At 48.0% G+C, this 18,964-nt stretch overlaps 1 protein-coding gene across 1 annotated transcript in view; it reads right to left on the bottom strand.

Moving 5' to 3' along the window:
* Positions 1 to 490: 490 nt before the first annotated feature.
* The window catches only part of APC2 (APC regulator of Wnt signaling pathway 2), a 74,721-nt gene continuing 56,247 nt past the window's right edge, over positions 491 to 18,964 (bottom strand). Inside the window, exons 11-15 of the mRNA XM_087922701.1 lie at positions 16,916 to 17,055; positions 14,361 to 14,438; positions 13,246 to 13,362; positions 11,117 to 11,331; positions 491 to 8,172 (exon numbers count right to left, since the gene is read on the bottom strand). Of these exons, the coding sequence (XP_087778827.1) occupies positions 2,454 to 8,172; positions 11,117 to 11,331; positions 13,246 to 13,362; positions 14,361 to 14,438; positions 16,916 to 17,055 (6,269 nt within the window). The 3' untranslated portion in view covers positions 491 to 2,453. The remainder of the gene's footprint in view (positions 8,173 to 11,116; positions 11,332 to 13,245; positions 13,363 to 14,360; positions 14,439 to 16,915; positions 17,056 to 18,964) is intronic.

The raw sequence follows: 18,964 nt of genomic DNA, 5'->3' as shown, positions 1-18,964 counted from the left end.
TGTCTTTTCCCCTCGGTACAAAACCACCCAGCACCCACAGAAAGACAGGTTAGTCACGAGGAGATTAAGGAATGGCTGTAATTAGAGGCACAGCAAAGTATTACAGATCTCATGTATTCACAGCCCCAAGGTTGCCAATTCTCCTTCCTAAGTCTGTCCGTCGTTCTTTTTTTTCCCCGCTCTTTTACGCTGATGTATAAATTTCCCTCTCAGGTGCATAAGCGCCTCTCCTTCCTTCCCTCCCTCCTCCCGCTTCCCACCCCCAATAAATAGCTGAGGATATCTGGATTTTAATTGGGGGGAGGGGGGTGGTGGCACTGATGCCCACGTATTAAAACTAATAGTGCAATTCTCGACATGTCTGCTCGGAAATCAGCCTCTCTGCGTTCCCAAGAGGTCTTCCTTCCAAAAAGCTGCACATCCAAATTGCAATCTAAAGCATGCAGCCGAGTTTTTGAAGTTTTTCCGTCTCTCTTTTTCTCTCTCCCTCTCTCTCTCTCTCTCCCACCCGTTCCACGTTGTGGTTTATTACTTTAATGAACGGTTGCGTTTCAAGTTCTCCTCTAATGCGAAGAGGATTGTCTTCACAGACACTTGGGGAAGAAGAGAAGGGCTCCAGGTGGAGAGAAACCGGCAGTGAGCGGAGGGGAATCCTGAGCACGCTTGGATGGGTGAACTTGGCCAGCCGTCAGATAATCCAGAGTGGATCCTTGGCGATGGGATTCTCCATTTTGGGGTGGGTGGGGGTGGGCTGGATCCAAAGGGGGAAGCGGATTTGGCAGAAGATGATAGAGAAATATTCTCAAGTGGGAGATGGGAGGCCTGTTGGTGGACTCCCTTCAGGATGCCGTCTCGTGGTCTTCGTCACAGGTAGTTCTCGACTTAGTTCATTTAGTGACCGTTCAAAGTTACAATGGCACCGAGAAAAGGGACCAATGACCCATTTTTCACACTTAACAACCATTGGCAGCGTCCCCGTGGTCACGTGATCAAAATTCAACCGGCTCCTGTTTATGACGGTTGCAGCAGCGTCCTGGGCTCCTAGGATCCCCTTTTGCGTCCTTCTGACTAGCAAAGTCAATGGGAGAAGCCGGATTCATTGAACAAACGGAGTCGTTGTCTTAACCACGGTGGCAAGGAAGGGTCGTAAAAAACAGAGCCAAACTCACAGGATAACCGTCTCGCTTAGCAACGGAAATGTTGGCCTCGACGGTGGGCCGTAAGTCGAAGGCTACCTGTACAGAGTCCTGTACAACATAAAAGGTGGGTGATTCTGAACGTTGGACTAAACCGTCCTTAGATGAGGCAGGTAAATTTTGCATACCTGCTGTATTCACACCTGCTCTTTCGGTCAGCTTCAGAATAGGTCTTTTTGTAAATGAGGGAGGAAACCCCCCCAAATTTCCAAATCAGAGTGGCGGTTCAAGGTTGGGTTGATTTTTTTAAAGTCAGAGAATAGACTTGTTGTGTGTGGGGGGTTTGTGGGACTGCAATGTTGAAGCATCTCTTAACACAGGAGATATCCAGAAAGGCCCTTGGAAATGTTGACAAGAAGTTCAGCGTTTGGAGTCAACTTTTCAAACCGGATGGTTGAAAATTTTGAATTCTGCTTCAAATGCCCACTTCTTTGCACAAGAATGAAAGAAAAATGCTCCTGTATCAGCAGTTGACCCCACTCAAATAATTCTGAAAGTCGGTTTGCAACCCCCTCCTGCCAACAGCTGCTGGATTTGGGGGTGGTCTTATTTTTTGCAACCTTCCACTCATTTCAAAATGTTGTTTGCAAAGAAAGAAAGAAAGATACTGACAGTCCTTGACGTACAACCACAACGGCATCGGAAAAAATGACGTGCAACCAGTCCTTGTACTTAGTAATCGTGGCAGCATCCCCCGTGGATCAGAATTTGAGTGCTTGGCAAGCCAGCATGTGATCATCATTTGCAGCCTTCTCAGCTAGTTTCCGACAAGCCAAGTGGCATCTACTGAAACAATGCCAATATGTCGCCTCTAATAAATCCTTTGAAGTTTTTTGAAGTTTGGCTCAAGAATCGTGATTTCATCAGAGCGATTGCTGGAATCCTGACACCAAGTCAATGAAGGAAGCCAGATTCACTTAACAACCATGTGATTCCCTGAACAACTTCAGTCATTTGTTTAACTGTGGCAAAAAAAGGGCATAAAATCAGGTTGCTAAGCAACCGCTTTGCTTAGCAACGGAAATTCTGGCCCCAATTGCGGTTGCAAGTCAAGGATTACCTGTATGTTTTGCTCCTTTGTGTCTTTTGTTATCTCTCACAAGAAGTGATTCCTCTAGTCTTGTGTGTCTAAGAAACGCTCATCCAATCCCCCTTGTTTTGTTAAGAATGGCATGTGTGTATATATATATATATATCTATATCTTGGTGGCTAGCTAAGAACATCCCAGTAGTTTGTCAGACCAAGCTGGAAGGCTGTCAAACTTGTGTTTTCTCCACCGGCTTCTCTTTGATGGCGGGCTCCACCATTGGGCTGGGGGTGTAATTAAACGGGCTCACCCGAGCAGCTCGGCTTGGGGAGCTGTGCTTGCTGGAAGGGAAATTCCCAAGAGAGCTGACCGACCCTTCGTGAGTGAAGGAGATGGACGCAGTGGTGGCCTTCGCGGGAGCAAAGCCATCTCCTTCGTAGCTGTCGGGTGGGATCTTGACGGCCTTCTGGGTCTCCAGAGTAGGGGAGGTGCTGGAATTAGTCTTTGTGGTGGAGAAGTCTTCAGTCTGCACGACTGCGTCACTCGTCTTTGGCTGGAGGACTCCAGGCGTCTGATCCCTCTCTTCTTCTTCCTGCCAAGCGCTAACCAGGGGCAATGCCGTTGAAGGAAGGGTGCTCTTCAGAATATGGGGTATATCTTCATCACGGATCCGTTTCCAGGTTCCTTTCACCATCGCTGGCTGCTGTGGCTGCGGCTGCGGCTGCGGCGGTGGCGGCTGCTGTGGCTGTGGTGGAGGCGGCTGTTGCTGTGGCTGTGGCTGTGGTTGTAGCCGCTGCCGCTGTTGATTTTCGGTGCCTTTCTCTGCAGGAGGAATAACCGGTAGTTTTGAGACCTCCTCATTCTTCTTTCTCCCGCTTGAGGGTTCAGGGCTGTCCGACAGAGTGGAAATAGGGCTGGCGGCCCTCTTGACGACGTTGATTTGAGGAGAGGACGAGTAACGCTTGAAAGGCTCTGGAGGAACATTGATGGATTTGATGGGGAGTCGGGAGGGGCTTTCTGAGCTTGTCCTGCGGGGCAGCCTTGGGGGCCCCCCTGCAGAGGGATTCTGGCTGGGGAGAGGCCCCCGGGAGATGACGGGGCGTTGACTCGACCTAGTTGGCTTATCTGCTTTGAGATCGTCGCATCTGGAAGAGCAGAGGAAAACGGTTGGCAGGCCAAGGCGGCCTCTCCGCGGCGAGGCACCCTGAGAGAGTGAGGACAAATGCTCGGAAGAGGAGACCTCGGAACGTTGCCTCATGCGAAGAGTGGGCGATTCCTTGATGAATGTCAGCTGCCGTAGGAAGCCCGACTGGTGGGAGTCACTGCTGAGGGATCTGGCTGAGGACATGCGCATCAAATTAAGGTGGTTGGCCTGGAGAATACTTTTCCCATTGACCTTAGGCCTTAGCTCACTGCTGCTGTTTCCTCCTCGTTCCTCCAGCGTAGGCATGGTGTTCCTCACTGGAAGAGTCTTCTTAACGGGCTTCTGCATAAAAGGGATGCGGACAGGTGATTTCTGGGTCTTGTGTTGCTTGGACATGGGGGATTTCTGGACCGATTTGGGGGCTGGGCCAATGGGTGTGGTGCTTCCACTGCTCTTTCCGGCTTCACGTGATGGCGTCTGTCGGTTGGGTTGCTGCGATGGTGATGTGAGCTTCTTCTGGTTGGGTTGGGAGGGTGTGGATGTTCTGGAGGATCCGGACGACGGTGCTCTGTTCATCCTGGCAGGTGGGGTCGCGCTTCTTTTGGGCAACATCAACTCCACCACTTCTGAGATCTTTCCAGGCCGATGGAGACTCCTGGATCTCGGTTGGTTGAGATTCAGAGTTTTCTCGGGAATTTCCTGCTTAGCGGCCCCTCCTGTTTTCTTTGGGGTGGACCTGGAGCTCTGCGCTGGGGATTCCTTGGCTGCATCAGGCATGTAGATCACTGTCCTGCCTCGGAAGACGACGGGTAGGTTGCTCAGTGGCTTCTGCTGCCCTACATTTTTCTCCGTCTTATTCCTGCTGCCGGCACCTCTTGTTTCATTCAGATTCTTGCCATCTTGGAAAGATTTGGGGAGGTTTTTCTTCTCCGTGCCACCGGTGGGACCTTTCCTGCCTTGGATCTTGTCTCTTCTGTCCAAACTCAGCTGTAAAGCAGAGCTTGCCGAAAGGCCAGACATAAAAGACAAAATGGAGTCAGATTCTGAGGACGTCTCCTTGCCAAAGGAAGAAGTAGCTTGGTGCAGCCAAGTAACAATGGAGTTTGCTCCTTCCTGGATGGCTTTCCAATCAACGCTATCCAGATCTGAACCTCTTTCGGAAGCAATTTCATCAGGAAATCCCTCGGGTTTCCATTCCTTGGCCTTGAGACCCTTCTGCTCCTTCTCAGCACTCTTCCTTTTGGCTGAATGGCGTCTCCTCTTGGGCCCACTCAAGCCGATGCCGTTCTGCAGGAGATCATTGTCTGAATTGTAACTGAGGGAACTGGCGGAGCTGTCCGTCCCTTTGGACACAGCTGCTCTCGTCCCCTGCCGACGGTTCATGGTTGGTTGGCGGTTAACTTTGATCTTGGACATCTGCATCCTTTCTCCATTTGCATAGAGTTCGAGATCGCTCAGGGAACTTAGGGAGGAGCTGAGAGAGTAACAAGGTGGAGTCTCATCTGCAATCAGGTTGCTCCGGAGATGGGGCGCCATCTTGTTTTTAGCATGAAGCTGCTGACTGGAACTTAGCTCAGGTTCTTTCTTAGCCCAGCATTCTTTCTTTTGAACTTTGCTGGCCAGGTTCAGTTTTCTCTTGGGTGAATTCTTCACGTCTAACTCCATTAGGTCATCAGAGTCATTCTCATAGAAGCAGTAGACAGCCTCTTCGGTTGGTGTGGTGTGGCAGAAGGATGGGAAGGCTCCGTCGCTGTCGTGGCTGCTGTTCTCCCGAGGTTCCTCCTTCTTCTTGGAATGGTTGCCTTCAGAACTTGCCCTTGAACTACCTTGCCTCAAGAAAGTCAATTCTAGGTTTCTGAGGGGAATGTTTCCTCTCCTGGATTCAGCCGATTGGGCCCGCGTTGCACGGAGCGGGCTGGTGTGATTCGATCCAGTTTTGTGCTTAGAAGAGGAGGCCATTTTGGTTGGTGTGGAATGGCTGGAGGTGATTCTTCCAATCCGGGAGCTGCTTTGTTCAAGCTGGCGGATCTCCCTCTTGAGTCCCCCCATCGGAGCCCCCGTTACTTCCTTTCTTTTTCCAGAGCAATGCCGTGAATCTCCCTCGTCTTTCATAGGGTATTGAAGGGTCTCATCGCTCAACGAAGCAGCACTGGAGAAGTTGACGGGGGTGCCTTCTGCTGAGTCAGTGAAGGAATCCTCATTGCCCAGATAGTCCTTGTTGGGTCTGGTGACCGTGGCCCATCTGTGTTTGGGGATACCCAAGTGGGAATTGGCAGGAACTAACATGTAGACTGGAACATGCATTGACTTCTTTGACTGAGGGTTTAGGACTTGGCCTGGAAGGCCCGAGACAAGGGATGTCCTGATCTTCCGGAAACGGGGTGGCATGGCTGAATTGATGCACTCCCTCAGGATTTCAATATCGTCATCTGACATCAACTCAAGGCACTCTAGTTTCCTTTGGCCCTCAATGGCCCTTTCGTCATCTCTCTTTTCATGCGTCATGAAGTTCAACCCACTCCTTTCTGGGAACGGTGGGATAAGTTTCAACTCAACATCCTTCTGGACATAGTGCTCGTGGAGGGGTAATGCGCTCAAGCTGGAGGCACATGAAAAGTTCTCATTGGGTTTCTCCACCGTGAAGTAGACCATGGAGTCGAGGTCTTGGGGCATCTGGAAACGCTCCTTAAAATCCGTGATGTCCATAAATTTCTTGACGTTGTTCTCCCACTGAATGTTGAACTGGCTGGCCTCCTTCTCTGGCTGGCTGTTGAGTTCAAACAGAGGTGTTTTGCTACGGCTTGGAGGCATGGTTTGACCTGGGCTATCTGGGAGCTCACTTGGACTGACCGTACCACTAACCATCTCACTGCAGGGTTCACTCTGGATAGAGCTGGCAATGGACGGGCTCTCAAAACTGCCCAGAGAACTGACTGAACTGCAGCGACTCATCACCAAAGGAGTCTCCTGGATGTAGTTTTCAGATGAGCTGGAAGGGGTCAAATCCTCATGGCGAGAAGGTGACGCCCCTCTAAGAAACATTTTCTCTTTTTTAGGGAAGGGGATAGCAATGGGTTGTGAGGATGAGTTGAGGGGTTCCACCCCCTGCTTTGCCTTCTTTTCTTGGTTGTCCTTCTGAGCTTCTTCCACTTCTTCTACCTCAATGATCTCTAGAGAGGAATCGGTGTCCATCTCATTCTCACTGTGGCTCTGTCCGTCTAGGACATTATCGGCGGAGGAAATAGAAGACAGGGAACTGCATCGGGAGAAGCAAATTGGCGTATCTTCCATCGCGTATTTCTGCAGCCGTTGTTTCGCTGGTTCTGCTGTAGTCAATTTCTCTGGAACCTTGTTAAGATTATCGGTGGTTTTCATGGATAAGCTGGGATAGTAAGAGCTGGTTCCCAAGACCCCCATAGTCCCAGATTCTGTGCCATTGTTCTCTATGAGGGGCACATGCTGATAGGATGGGGAGAGTTTGATTGTGTGGACTTTGGGATCAGGATCTAACTGTCTGCCTCCCTCTTTCTTCTCACATTCAGACTCCTTCTCAGCAACATCAGGGTCAGGTGGAAGCCTTGTTATCTTGGCTTTTTCAAGTAGTTTGTCTCTTTCTGGTTTCTCCACCACCACATTGGATTCTTGCGGTTTCTTCTCAGGCAGTTCCATCTTTTCTGGCCTATTCATCAAGATGTTCTTCAAATCAAGACGGCTGGGCCGTTTCTGATACCGGTGTAGTTCATCTTTAAAGTCCAAGAAGGTTGTCCGAGTACATGGTCTCATGTGTTCCTTTGGGCAGTAGCCATCACTGGTGCTTCCGCTGTTGAGGCTATCATTGGACAAGCTTGTATAAGCGTTTTTCAGCCGCAGGAGGGTGTGAGCCCGGCTCAGACCTTCACGCTTCATAATCCCACTGGTGTCCGAGAGGCGGCATGGAGAGCATGACTGGGCACGGGCTTCATGGGCTTCATCCAGACCATACTGCCATTCAAGGCAGTGGTCTTCAGAGCTGAGGCTGAAGCTGTCATCAGAGGAGGTATGGAGAGTGGTTATGTCTTCCACTAATTTATCTATCTTGGCCACAGTCGTAGTGATCTTGTTGGCTAACTTCTCAGCCACCGCGGAGACGTCATCGCCCTGGGATGCAAGCAACGGGGAGACCTTCTTGGCTTCCGTGGACTTCCCACTTTGATCTTTCTCTGGTTCTGGGCCTCTTCTTTGGGAAACTGTTCTTGGCAAAGTTTGACTTTGGAGGAAGGATGAATTTAAGAACATGGAGAGAACCGACGCATTTCCTGTCTCTGTACTGCTAGAGACATTGGGCACTTCGTCATCGTCAAAGCAGCCTGAATCAGAAGCGTAGTCCTTGGCCAAACTATCCATGTGCCGCATTGGTTTCTTGGTCACGCTCTGCTTCTTCATCGTCTGCTTCTCCATGGTGTCAAAGGTCTCGGCCAAATGCTGGGCATCCAGTTCAGCCTCCAGAGCCTTCTGTTTCCGCATATAGAGGGAGGGCATACAAGAACCCGGCGAGACAACCATGGCGTCTTTATACTTGAGCGGCCGGTTGGCAAGGAGGTTGCGGAGGGCTGCGGTGCTGCCCATGGCAATCATCTTGTGTTTGGAGTGGACGAGATTCCGGAGCATGCTGACTGCCCCCAGGTCCCACAGTAGCTCTTGGTCTTTGGGGCTCCGCGCAGAGAGGTTCCACAGGGTGCCACAGGCGTTGCTGACGATGGTCAGGCTGTGTGACTTGAGGTGCTGAAGGAGAGTTTGAAGGCAGTTGTGATCCCTCAGAATTTGCCTAGGAAAGAACAGATTGAGGGTAAGATAAAATCAGCCCAGATCCCGGAGGAAAATGCAAAGGTCAAGCTGGAAAAGGAAAGGTCAAGGAATGTCTAAGATCCAATCTGGGACAGTCACCGGAACCAGAGGTTTTGTTTTCCGAGCTTTCGGATTCCTATTATTTACAGATTAACAGAGCTGGAAAGGACCTTGTAGGTCATCTAGTCCAGTGGTCGCCAACCGGTGGGCTAGGGACCACTGGTGATCCATGAGAAAATTTTGGTGGCTCCCAGAGAAATGTCCCCCCCAAAGCACTCTCCCCAAAGCAATTAATCCAGGCTGCACGGGAACACAAGGCTGCGCTGCCCACACGTCCCACCCACCTGCTGGACCCCACCCTTTGGCCAAGTGCAAACCTTACCTTGAGTAGAGCCACGCGAGCTGGAACTGGAAGGTAAGACCAATAGCGGGGGAGGGAAATCTGCCCCAGGGTGGCTTGCTGACTTTGGTGGGAAAGTCGGTCCCATATTCCAGAGCTGCAGTAGTCACAGGACTGGCCCTTTGGTCATCCCGGAGCAGCTCCTCCAGTCCATGGCAGGCTGGTGCACCCAGGTGGAGGAGCAGTGGGGTGACCAAAGGGCTAGTCCTGTGACTAATGCCGCTCTGGAATATGGGACCGACTTTCCCACCAACATCAACAAGCCACAGTCAGTCAAAATTCATATTAGTGGTCCGCGGGATTTAAAATTATGAGTTTGGTGGTCCCTGCAGTCCAAAAGGTTGGCGACCCCTGATGTAGTCCAACTCCCCACACACACCCAAGCAGGAGACCCTACACCATTTCTGACAGAAGGCAGTCCAGTCTCTTCTTGAAAGCTTCCAGTGATGAAGCTCCCACAACTTCCGAAGGCAACTTCTGTTCCCTTGGTTGATTGCTCTCACTGTCAGAAACTCAGATTGGATCCAGCAACGTTATCCTGGGGTACCTATATTCGCTTTCATTTATAAGGTATAACTTCATTATAACTTAAGGAGGGGAGGAATTTGAGAGCTATTTTAGGAGCTCTGAATTCATAGTCCACTTCTGAATACCAATTGCTGGGAACAACAACCCAAGTGGGCTTTTAGCTTTCGTATCCAAGGTGTGGCTATCCAAAAGGAAAAATGGACCACATCGGTGGGAAAAAATATACAGGTAATCCTCGATGTAGAACCATTTGTTTAGAAACCAAAATTACAACGGCAGTGTTTCCCCCCAAGTCAAGGGATCCAAATTTCGGGTGCTTGACCACTGGCCTGTATTTGTAACGGATGCAGCATCTTGGGGTCGTGTGGTTGCTTTTTGGGGACCTTCCCAGGAAGCACCAGCAAGCAAAGTCAGTAAGGGAAGTGGTTTCACTTAACAATCACAGCAAAAAAAAGGAAGTAAAATGGAATGTGATTCACTTAATGACTGTATTACTTAGTGATGGAATTATGGTCATAAGTCGAGGACTAGCTATATAAGGATTTTCAGGAGATTAAATGGAAATAAAGCCCCTCATTTTCTGGCAGACTAGAGGACTTTGGAGAGGGGTCAGAGATGTGGTTGGGGACTGCAAGGGCTGGTTGTGACTCTACAGATGTGCAGTGGGATCTCATTACTCATCTTTAATTGGTTCCGGGAGGCATGATAAGTACCAAAAATGATAAATACCAAACAATTCCCCCCCCCCCATAAGGAATACATTCAGGTAGTCCTTGACCACAATTGAGCCCAAAATTTCTGTTAAGTGAGACATTTGTTAAGTGAGTTTTGCCCCATTTTATATCTGTTCTGGCCACAGTTGTTAAGTGAATCACTGCAGTTGATAAATAAGTTGTCGAGACTCCAACAAATCCACCCCCATCTTTTTAGTTGACATAAGTAATTTCATGCCCCTGTTGGAATCTGATTCTGAGGGAGAGGTGGAACAGCTGACAGGGAATGGGAGTGTGGCTTCAGTGGCTTTGGAGGACACTGGGGTAGGGCACAGGCTAGCTGGGCGTTCAGAGGAAGACCCAGGCCCACTCCCTCTTCATCCTAGAGCATGCAGGGAGGAACGGATAAGGGAGCAATGTGAGTTGTGTGGCTTATGGGGGAGGAAAGGGCCCTGATCATTGTCTGCAGCTGGAAAGACTATTAAAAAGGGAAAACTGTACGTGGCAAAGTTGCTTGAAGCAAAGCGTGAAATTATTCTGGTTTGTCAAGTCCTATCTGAATTCTGACATCCTCCCAAGTGTGTGTGTTTCGTTATCTTTTGACGTCTTCAATCCCTTATCCTGCCCTGTCGCGTTAATGGCGGCAGTGTGGTTTTTGTTGGTTTTTCTTTATAATTTATATGTACTTTGAGTTTGGACAGAATTTCTTCCTTTTAAAAAACTGTTCTTGAGAGAGTTTTTTCTCCAGCTGATGATAACTGGACAATGGGGGCCAAGTTGGAGATATTAAAGGGACTTTTATCTATTTTTGTGATTTTGTTACTTTTGTGCCACGCCCTGGCTCATCACAGGTAACCTGATTGTTAAGTGAATCTGGCTTCCCCATTGACTGCCTGTCAGAAGTTCTCAAATGGGGATCCCATGACCCTGGGACGCTGCAACGGTCATAACTACCTGAACATCTGAATTTCGGTCACATGCAAAGGTCATAACTGTGAAATAAGTCACTTTTTTCAGTGTCGTCCTAATTTTGAGTGGTCACTAAAGTCGAGGACTACCTGTAATGCAGTGAGTCACAAAGTAGCCATCATCGACTACTTTATTTCTAGCTTGTTCATTGAGTACCAAACAAACAATGAGTACCAGGACAATATTGTCACAACAAAGGGCACTGAGTACCAAATTCGATGAGCTTCAAAGCAGTAGAATACCAAGGTACCATTGTACCGATGGGGGAAGGAAAATGTTTCTGGCTGCAAAGGAGGAAAAGGGAGATTACTAACCGGTAATCTTCCCTGGTGGCAATCAGGCTGGAGACATTCCTTAGGATCCCACCTCCACTTTCAATGATGGCAAGGGAGTTACTCTGGCACTTGTAGGTGAGTGTGCTCACTAGGAAGCCGAGCGCTCCTTCCACCATGCAGATGGCGGTTTTATTCTCAGTGCTGTGAGCTGAGAGGTTCCACAAGGCACTGAGGACGCTCTTCAGGGTGGACTCCTACGTAGGAACAACAACAACAACAAAAAGACGAGAAAAGGTTCTCTTTCAAGAAAATTGGAAGGTTATTGACTGCCAACACTGAGCAATGTAGTAGCCTGCTTGGAGCGAAACAGGTTGAGATCAGGGGTGGGTTTCTACCGGTTCTGTCCACCTCTGTAGAACCGGTAGCTCTGAAGAGCAGCAGACATAGAACTGGTTCTATGTCTGCTGATGTTTTTGCCCACCCACCCACCCGGGCTCTTACCTGACCTTTATTTCCTGCTTTTTCAACTTCAGCTGCAGTGCGAGGCACAGCTGCAGTGAAAAAATCAGGAAAAAAGTGCTTTTTCAAAAAAAAAGCTGGAAAAAAGTGCTTCTCTGCATGCAGCGTGCTGATGAGGATTTACAAGCGCGCCTGGCAGCGTGCAGGGAAGCACATCGTCAATCACCGAACCTCTTAAATCACCGAACCGGTACTTAACCCACTCCTGGTTGAGATCCAGACATCCAGACACCACTACTGCTAAAGCAGGGGTGTCAAATTCAAGGCATGCAGGCCGGATCCAGCCCTTGGGGTGCTTAGATCTGGCCCATAGGGCTGCCCTGGAAACAGTGAAGAACTGGCCCACGGTGCCTCGACCAGCAAAAATGCAGCTTGGGAGGGCCGTGTGTAATCCTCCCGAGCTCCATTTTCGCTGGCAAAGTGCTCGGACCACCACAGGCGCCCCTGACATGAGTGACATCAAAAGACAGAAACTTACTTTCTGGACTAGATGGCTTGCAGGGACCTTCCAGTCCTGGATTGCTGTGCTGTTTCAAAACATCCTCTGAAGCTGTGTCTAGTGCCAAGGTTTGAGGTCCTTCCTCTCCTTTACCTCTCCCTCATTCCTTCCCTCCCTCCCTCCCTTTCTTTCTTTTTTCTTTTTTTATTTCTCTTTCTTTCTTCCCTCCCTTTCTTTCTCCTATCCTTCCCTCTTTCTTTCTCTTTCTTTCTTTCGCAGCACTCCCTCCCCCCCCATCGCATTTTTGACCTAGTGGGCCCCAGGGAAGCCCCGAAAAAATAAGCCTTTTGAAGTGAGGGTGGGGATCAGCTGTGCCGCGCAATTTGGATGAGCTAGAAAGCAAGAAATCGACGATTTCCTGCTTTCTAGCTCATCTAAATTGAGCGTTTAGCGTTTTTTACTACTGGTTCGGCCGAAGTGGACTGAACTGGTAGAATACCACCACTGTGAACGTGCCGTATAATAAATCAATATCAATCAATCCTAATGTTGGCAACAAAACTTAATTAAGATTGTTGTTTCGGAAGCCTACTCATTCCCAGACTCAGATTCGACTCTTTGTGGGTTGAGGTCCACGTAGGCTTGTGACCCCTGCTGGTAGGAGCTACGGCCAGGAGGGTTGTTGTCCATTTTGTGCGAACATCAGTGGTGACCATACTCAGTGCTGAGCTACTGAGGGTTTGCAAGATTCGGGAGAGCCCCTAGCTAAGATTCTCTGCAGTTCGGAGAACCCCCAAATCCCACTCCTGGCTGGCCCCACCCATCCCAGCCCTCCCCCTCCCAGGAGTCCCCACACGGCCTGTTTTGGATGCAGATAAGTGCAGGGCATGCACGGAGGCTGGGGAGGGTGAAAAATGGGCCTACCAGAAGTTCGGGAAGGCTGGAAATGGACCCATTTCCACCTTCCATAGAGCCTCCGGAGCCCGGGGAGCCCGTTTTCATCCTCCTGGAGGCGCAAGGAAAGCCTCTGGAGCACGGGGAAGGCAAAAACGCTCCCCGCTGCCGTGGTACAGGAGGCTGACTAGGCCACATCCACCATGGCCACACCCATTCAGCAACCAGGCAGAGAACCCGTTGCTCAGATTTTTGAAGCCCACCCCTGACCATATTTTAGCAAAGTTGGCTGTCGATTCCACCTCTCCCGTCTTACCTTGCTGGCCCGTAAGGCGCACTGCATCAGCGCAGAGACGCTGCCGACTTCTCGTAAGACTTTCTTGCTGTTCATATCGGCTCGCCACGAGAGGTTGCGTAGGATGCTGGATACCACCTGAGAAAGAGGTGGGCAATTAATTTTCCTAAGGGGCCACAAGAAAAACTAGGACTGTTGTGGAAGACCAAACTAATAAGGCTGCGAAGGTGTGTAGATACACATGCACACAAATATAGCAATAGCACTCAGCCTATTGCCCCCAACAATTTGGGTCCTCATTTTACCCACCTCGGAAGGGTAGAAGGCTGAGTCAACCTTGAGCCTCGTGGGATTTGAACTGGCAAATTGTAGGCAGCTGGCTGCAGAAGTAGCTTGTAGTACTGCACTCCAACCACTGCACTACAGAGGCTCCTTATGTCCCAAAGATGCTTTTTCAAGAGGTAACTGGGCTTTCTTTGCTTTTCCTTGAAGGTGTTTTACTTCTCATTCAAGAAAAACAAAAGAAAGTCCAGTTGTCTCTCGAAAAAGCACCTTTGGAACAGCCATGACCTGGAAGTCTGAGAATCTCCATAGACATACACGCAAATAGGTAAATAAAAAAAATAAAAATAGCAGTCGCCTTCAAAATAAAAGCAATCCTCGCAGACCAAATAGGGACCGCCGAAGGGCTAGATGTTTTATAGTCTAGGGGAGGAGCATAAAATGGCTGCATGGCTGGCTGGGGAATGCTGGGAGTTGAAGTCCACACATCTTAAAGTTGCCAAGGTTGAAAAGCACTGGATTAGAAGCAGATTCTGCACTAATTCCTCATTTACAGCACAACTAACTTCATGGTTGTGTGAAAAGGGAAGAGTTACAAGCGTTCCTAAATAAAAGGTGAGCTTTAAATCTAATAAATAACATTCATTTTTTGGAGCATGGAGTGTTTTAGAGTCAAAGCTACCTTTCAGCAGCTATTTTTTGGGCCAGATTGAGAATCTGAGGTCATATAAAGCAGCTTTGAAGTGCCTTCTTTACATGCTCAGAGAAGAAGACATCTGAACCTGGACCCGCTGGAGAAGGGCAGGTAGGGTGCAAATTCAGTGACCATCCGGTCTTCTTTTAACCCATCATACCTGGTGCAGTTCCTCACTGTCAGATGCTAATTGGTCTACGATAGCTTGCATACACCTTGGCCGCGAACATAATGTTGCCTAAACAGCAAGAAAGGAGTAAAAATAGGAGTTAGGGATGGATGTTTTTTTTAGGATTGATTTTATTTTCCTCTAAAGGATCGTAAGTCCAGTGCCATTGTAACTTTAAAAGGGATGCTGTGGCTCATTGGCTAAAACGCTGAGCTTGTCGATCAGTAAGGTCGGCAGTTTGGCGGTTCGAATCCCTAGTACCGCGTAACGGAGTGAGCTCCAGTTGTTGTCTCAGCTTCTGCCAACCTAGCTGTTTGAAAGCATGTAAAAATGCAAGTAGAAAACTTTGGTGGGAAAGTCACAGCGTTCCGTGCACCTTCGGCGTTTAGTCATGCCACCAGCCACATGATCACAGAGACGTCTTCGCCTTCCGGACAGCGCTGACTCTTCGGCTTAGAAACAGAGATGAGCACTAGCCCCAGAGCCGGAAACAACGGGCACATATGTGCGAGAGGAGCCTTACCTTTTATTGTAACTTTGAACAGGCACACAACATTGAATTTTAAGTTGGTTTTAAGTTGAGGACTACCTGTAACAAAATACCTTGACAGTTTGTTTTATGACCAATCAAAGTTACAACGGCACCGAAAAATGTGACTTATGACAATGTTTCAAAGTTACGGCCTTCGCAGCATCCCATGGTCAAGTGATCAGAATTCAGATGCTTGGCAACTGGTTCATACTTCATGACCGTTGCTGTGTCCCAAAGTCACGCGATCCACTTTGCCGACCTTCTGACAAGCAAAGGCAACGGGAAAGACAGATTCCCTTAACAATCATATTACTAACTTGATAAATGCAATGATTCATTTAACAACGGTGGCAAGAAAAGTCGTAAAAGGGGGCAAACTCACTTAGTGCATGTTTCACTAAGCAGCATAAACTTTGGGCTCAATTGTGGTCATAACTTGAGGACCACCTATAACAGGAGTTCTCCCTGAAGCTGGCTACTGCACTTTAAAAAATGGGGTAAAAATCTATTTAGGTAAATCCTTGAAGAATTGACATTTTACAACTCAGGCAATAAATATAATCATCTAATCTAATCTAATCTAATCTAATCTAATCTAATCTAATATAATATAATATAATATAATATAATATAATATAATATAATATAATATAATATAATATATTAATTATATATTATATTAATTATATTATATTATAGATATATAAATATGCAACAGATAATCAGAGTTGGAAGAGACCTTGTAGGTCATCTAGTCCAACCCCCTGCCCAAGCAGAAGACCCTACACAATTTTTGAAAGATGGGAGTCCAATCTCTTCTTGAAAGTCTCAAGTGATGATGCTACCACAACTTCTGAGGGCAACTTCTGTTCCATTGGTTGATTATTCTCATTGTCAGAAAGTTTCTCCTTATTTCCAGGTTGAATCTCTCCTTGTTCCGTTTCCATCCATTATTCCTTGTCTGGCCTTCGGGTGCTTTAGAAAATAGCTTGACCCCTTCTTCCTCTCTGTGGCAGCCCCTCTAATATTGGAAGACTTCTATCATGTCTCTCCTGGTCCTTCTCTTCACTAGCTAGCCAGGCCCAGTTCCTGTAATGGTTCTTTGTATGTTTTAGTCTCCAGTCCCCTCATCATCCTGGTTGCTCTTCTCTGTACTCTTTCTAGAGAACATCTTTTTTATAGTGTGGTGACCAAAACTGGGTTCAGTCCTCTAGGTGTGGTTTTCTTACTAAGGCTTTATAGAGTGGTATTAGTACCTCATTTGATCTTGATCAAGTGAGGTACTAATAGTGAGGTACTAATAGATATATAGATAGATGAAGTGAGGTACTATTAGTACCTCACTTTGTCTGTCTGTCTGTCTGTTTGTTTATCTATAATATATCTTCCTGTTCTGTCTCACCTTTCTTCTTTCCCAAAAGATGAAAGAGTACAAACTCACACAAACACAGGCAGGCAGATAACGTCCTTGGCATTCCAACACACTCTGCCTGCCAAGTCCGAACTGATAACAAGTAAAAAGCTACTTACAGAAAATTACAAGGCAGACCACAAAAATCATTCCCAAAGAAAACCTGAAGTAAGATCAAACTTTGTCCCGTACAAAGTTCCAGCCGACAACACACCCACTTTTATCCCCTGTGGGATGTGGCTCAATGCCTCAGCTCACTCTCTGACCCTCCCACGCCTCCTACGTTGCTGCTCACGTTTCTCCCTACGACGCTGCTTAGGATCAAGCCAACACTCTTCCTCTTGACTCCCTGTCAGGGGCTGCTCCGATATGCCTTCCTCCTGTTTAATCCCAGGCTGTTCCTCTCGGTTATCTGATGAAACCTGAGGCATTATCAGGGAGGAAGGCATTGCCAGAGAGGAAGGTCCTGGGGAGGAAGGCATTCCCAGTTCCTCCTCCTCATCTTCCAAGTCCTCTTCCTCTAGCAGCACAGGCTCGGGAATTGGAGCCACAACACTTCCTTTCCCGCCTGATTCAGTTTTTCTGTCTTGGGTCCCATCGCACCTTGTTGACCACATCCCCAAAGGTGAGGTTGGTCAAGGCCATGCCTGTGTAGCGCCTGAGTGCTAGGTTGAGGGGGTCATTGGTCATTTTGTGCATCTCATAGTCCACCTGCAGCAGCTCAGCAATGGCCTGGAGTCCACCTGGGAAGAGAAACAGAAGAAAAAAACCGTGAGCGATGAGCAGTGCGCAACCAAGGGTGCAAGATTCACCCAATTACATTTATCAGGGTCAATGCAAAGAAAAAGCAGTCAGATGATAGAACTGTGGAAAATAAATAACTGCACAGTCCTCAACTTAACGACACAATGGAGACCAGAATTTCCATTACTAAGCAACCAAGAGAGTTGTTAAGTGAGGTATGTCCAATTTTACAATTTTTTCCCAAGTCGTTAAGTGAATTACTGTACTTGTTAAGTGAATCACATGGTCATTAAGTGAATCCTGCTTCCCCCCCAATTGATTTTGCTTCTAAAAAGCTGGCTGGGAAAGTCGCAAATGGCAGCAATGTGACTCGGGGACATTGCAACCATGGTAAATGCATGCCGGTTGCCAAACACCCAAATTTTGACCCTGAGGAAGCTGCAACATTTGTAAGTGTGAGGCCTGGTCATAAATCTTTTTTTTCCCCAGTGCTATTATAACTTAGAATGGTTGCTAAATGAATAATGCTATAAGTCAAGGACTACTTGTATGGGATTTTTCCAAGTCAATCTTGATTCCTGGGGACTAAATGGGCAGTTCCTTGTTTCCTTGGCATCATCTTTGCTATCTATATCATTTTTTCTTGTTCTTCCCTTCTTTCTAGGTCAAGGAGACTGGCTGATCCAAAATGACTAGGCTGACCTCAGGTCTACAGCCGGTTCAAAACCTTAACCACTGTCCCACATCCACTCTCAGTTGGGGAAGACTTCCGAAAATACCTGGTTTAGGCCCGGTGGCTCTCTGTGGCAGCCATTTTGAAAACCCCAATGCCTTCTCCAACAGCAACCATTTTGTGACCTCAACCTCATCAGAAGTTGTCGGTGGCTACTGTTTTTTCTTTTAAAAGGTGATTTCTAGGCAGCTTTGACAAATTGCCTGGATTGCCAGCTGTCAGAAATGGTGTAGGGCTGTGATGGCGAACCTATGGTATGCATGCCACAGGCGGCACACAGAGCCATTGGTGTGGGCACATGAGCCCCAGCCAAACCTACCTGCACTGCGCATGCGTGCACCTCCCAGCTGATTTTTGGCCCCTTTGAGGCAGTTTTTGGCCTTCCAGAGGCTCAAGGGAAGCCTCTGCAGCCTTTGGAGGCCTCAAATGAGCAGAAAATCAGCTGGGAGGCGCACGCATGCGCAGTGCAGGTAAGGGAGTGGGGAAGGGGTGTTGCGCACGCATGCGCAGGGAGGGCGAGGCGCATTGCATTGTGGGTGCCGGCATGCGCACGTGCGTGCTTTCGGCACATCACAACAACAAGGTTCACCATCACTGGAGTAGGGTCTCCTGCTTGGGCAGGGGTGCTAGACTAGATGATCTATAAGGTCCCTTCCAACTCTGTTAATCTGTTATTTTGGAAACCTAAAGAACATCAGACCTATTTAAGTCAGATGTCAGGATTCCAGAAGTTACCCCAATTAAATCATGAAGACCATAGAAATATTTTATGAGTTGACATCATACTTATTAAGGGGGGGGGGGAGTCCATCCTGGAAGATGAGGGCAATGGTGAAATACTTCTACTGGTAGTCCTTGACCTACAACTGGTTGCTTAGAAACCGTTTGAAGTTATGTCAGATTCAAAAAAGCTACCTGTATTGTACAGCATTTGTGGCCGTTTGCAGCATCCCACCATTATATGACCACAACTTACAGGGTGGTGGTTGTTTTTTTGCCAGAAACCGGTGTTTACTTCTGGTTTCCAACACAAAAAAAATGCCCATTGCAGACAATGGGTTTGCTTAACAACCCACTGCAAAAAAAATTAATAAAATCAGGTCGGCCACATGATGGCCTGTTTAATGCCTGGCATGACTTAGCCTTAATACTATTATTCCAGGCTTAATTATGAT

Source organism: Pseudonaja textilis, chromosome 1 (assembly GCF_049901715.1).
Source record: "Pseudonaja textilis isolate UNSWEBS1 chromosome 1, rPseTex1.2, whole genome shotgun sequence".
Lineage (NCBI taxonomy): Eukaryota > Metazoa > Chordata > Lepidosauria > Squamata > Elapidae > Pseudonaja > Pseudonaja textilis.
The sequence above is the reverse complement of the archived record's forward strand: the minus strand, read 5'-3'. Positions and strand labels throughout refer to the sequence as shown.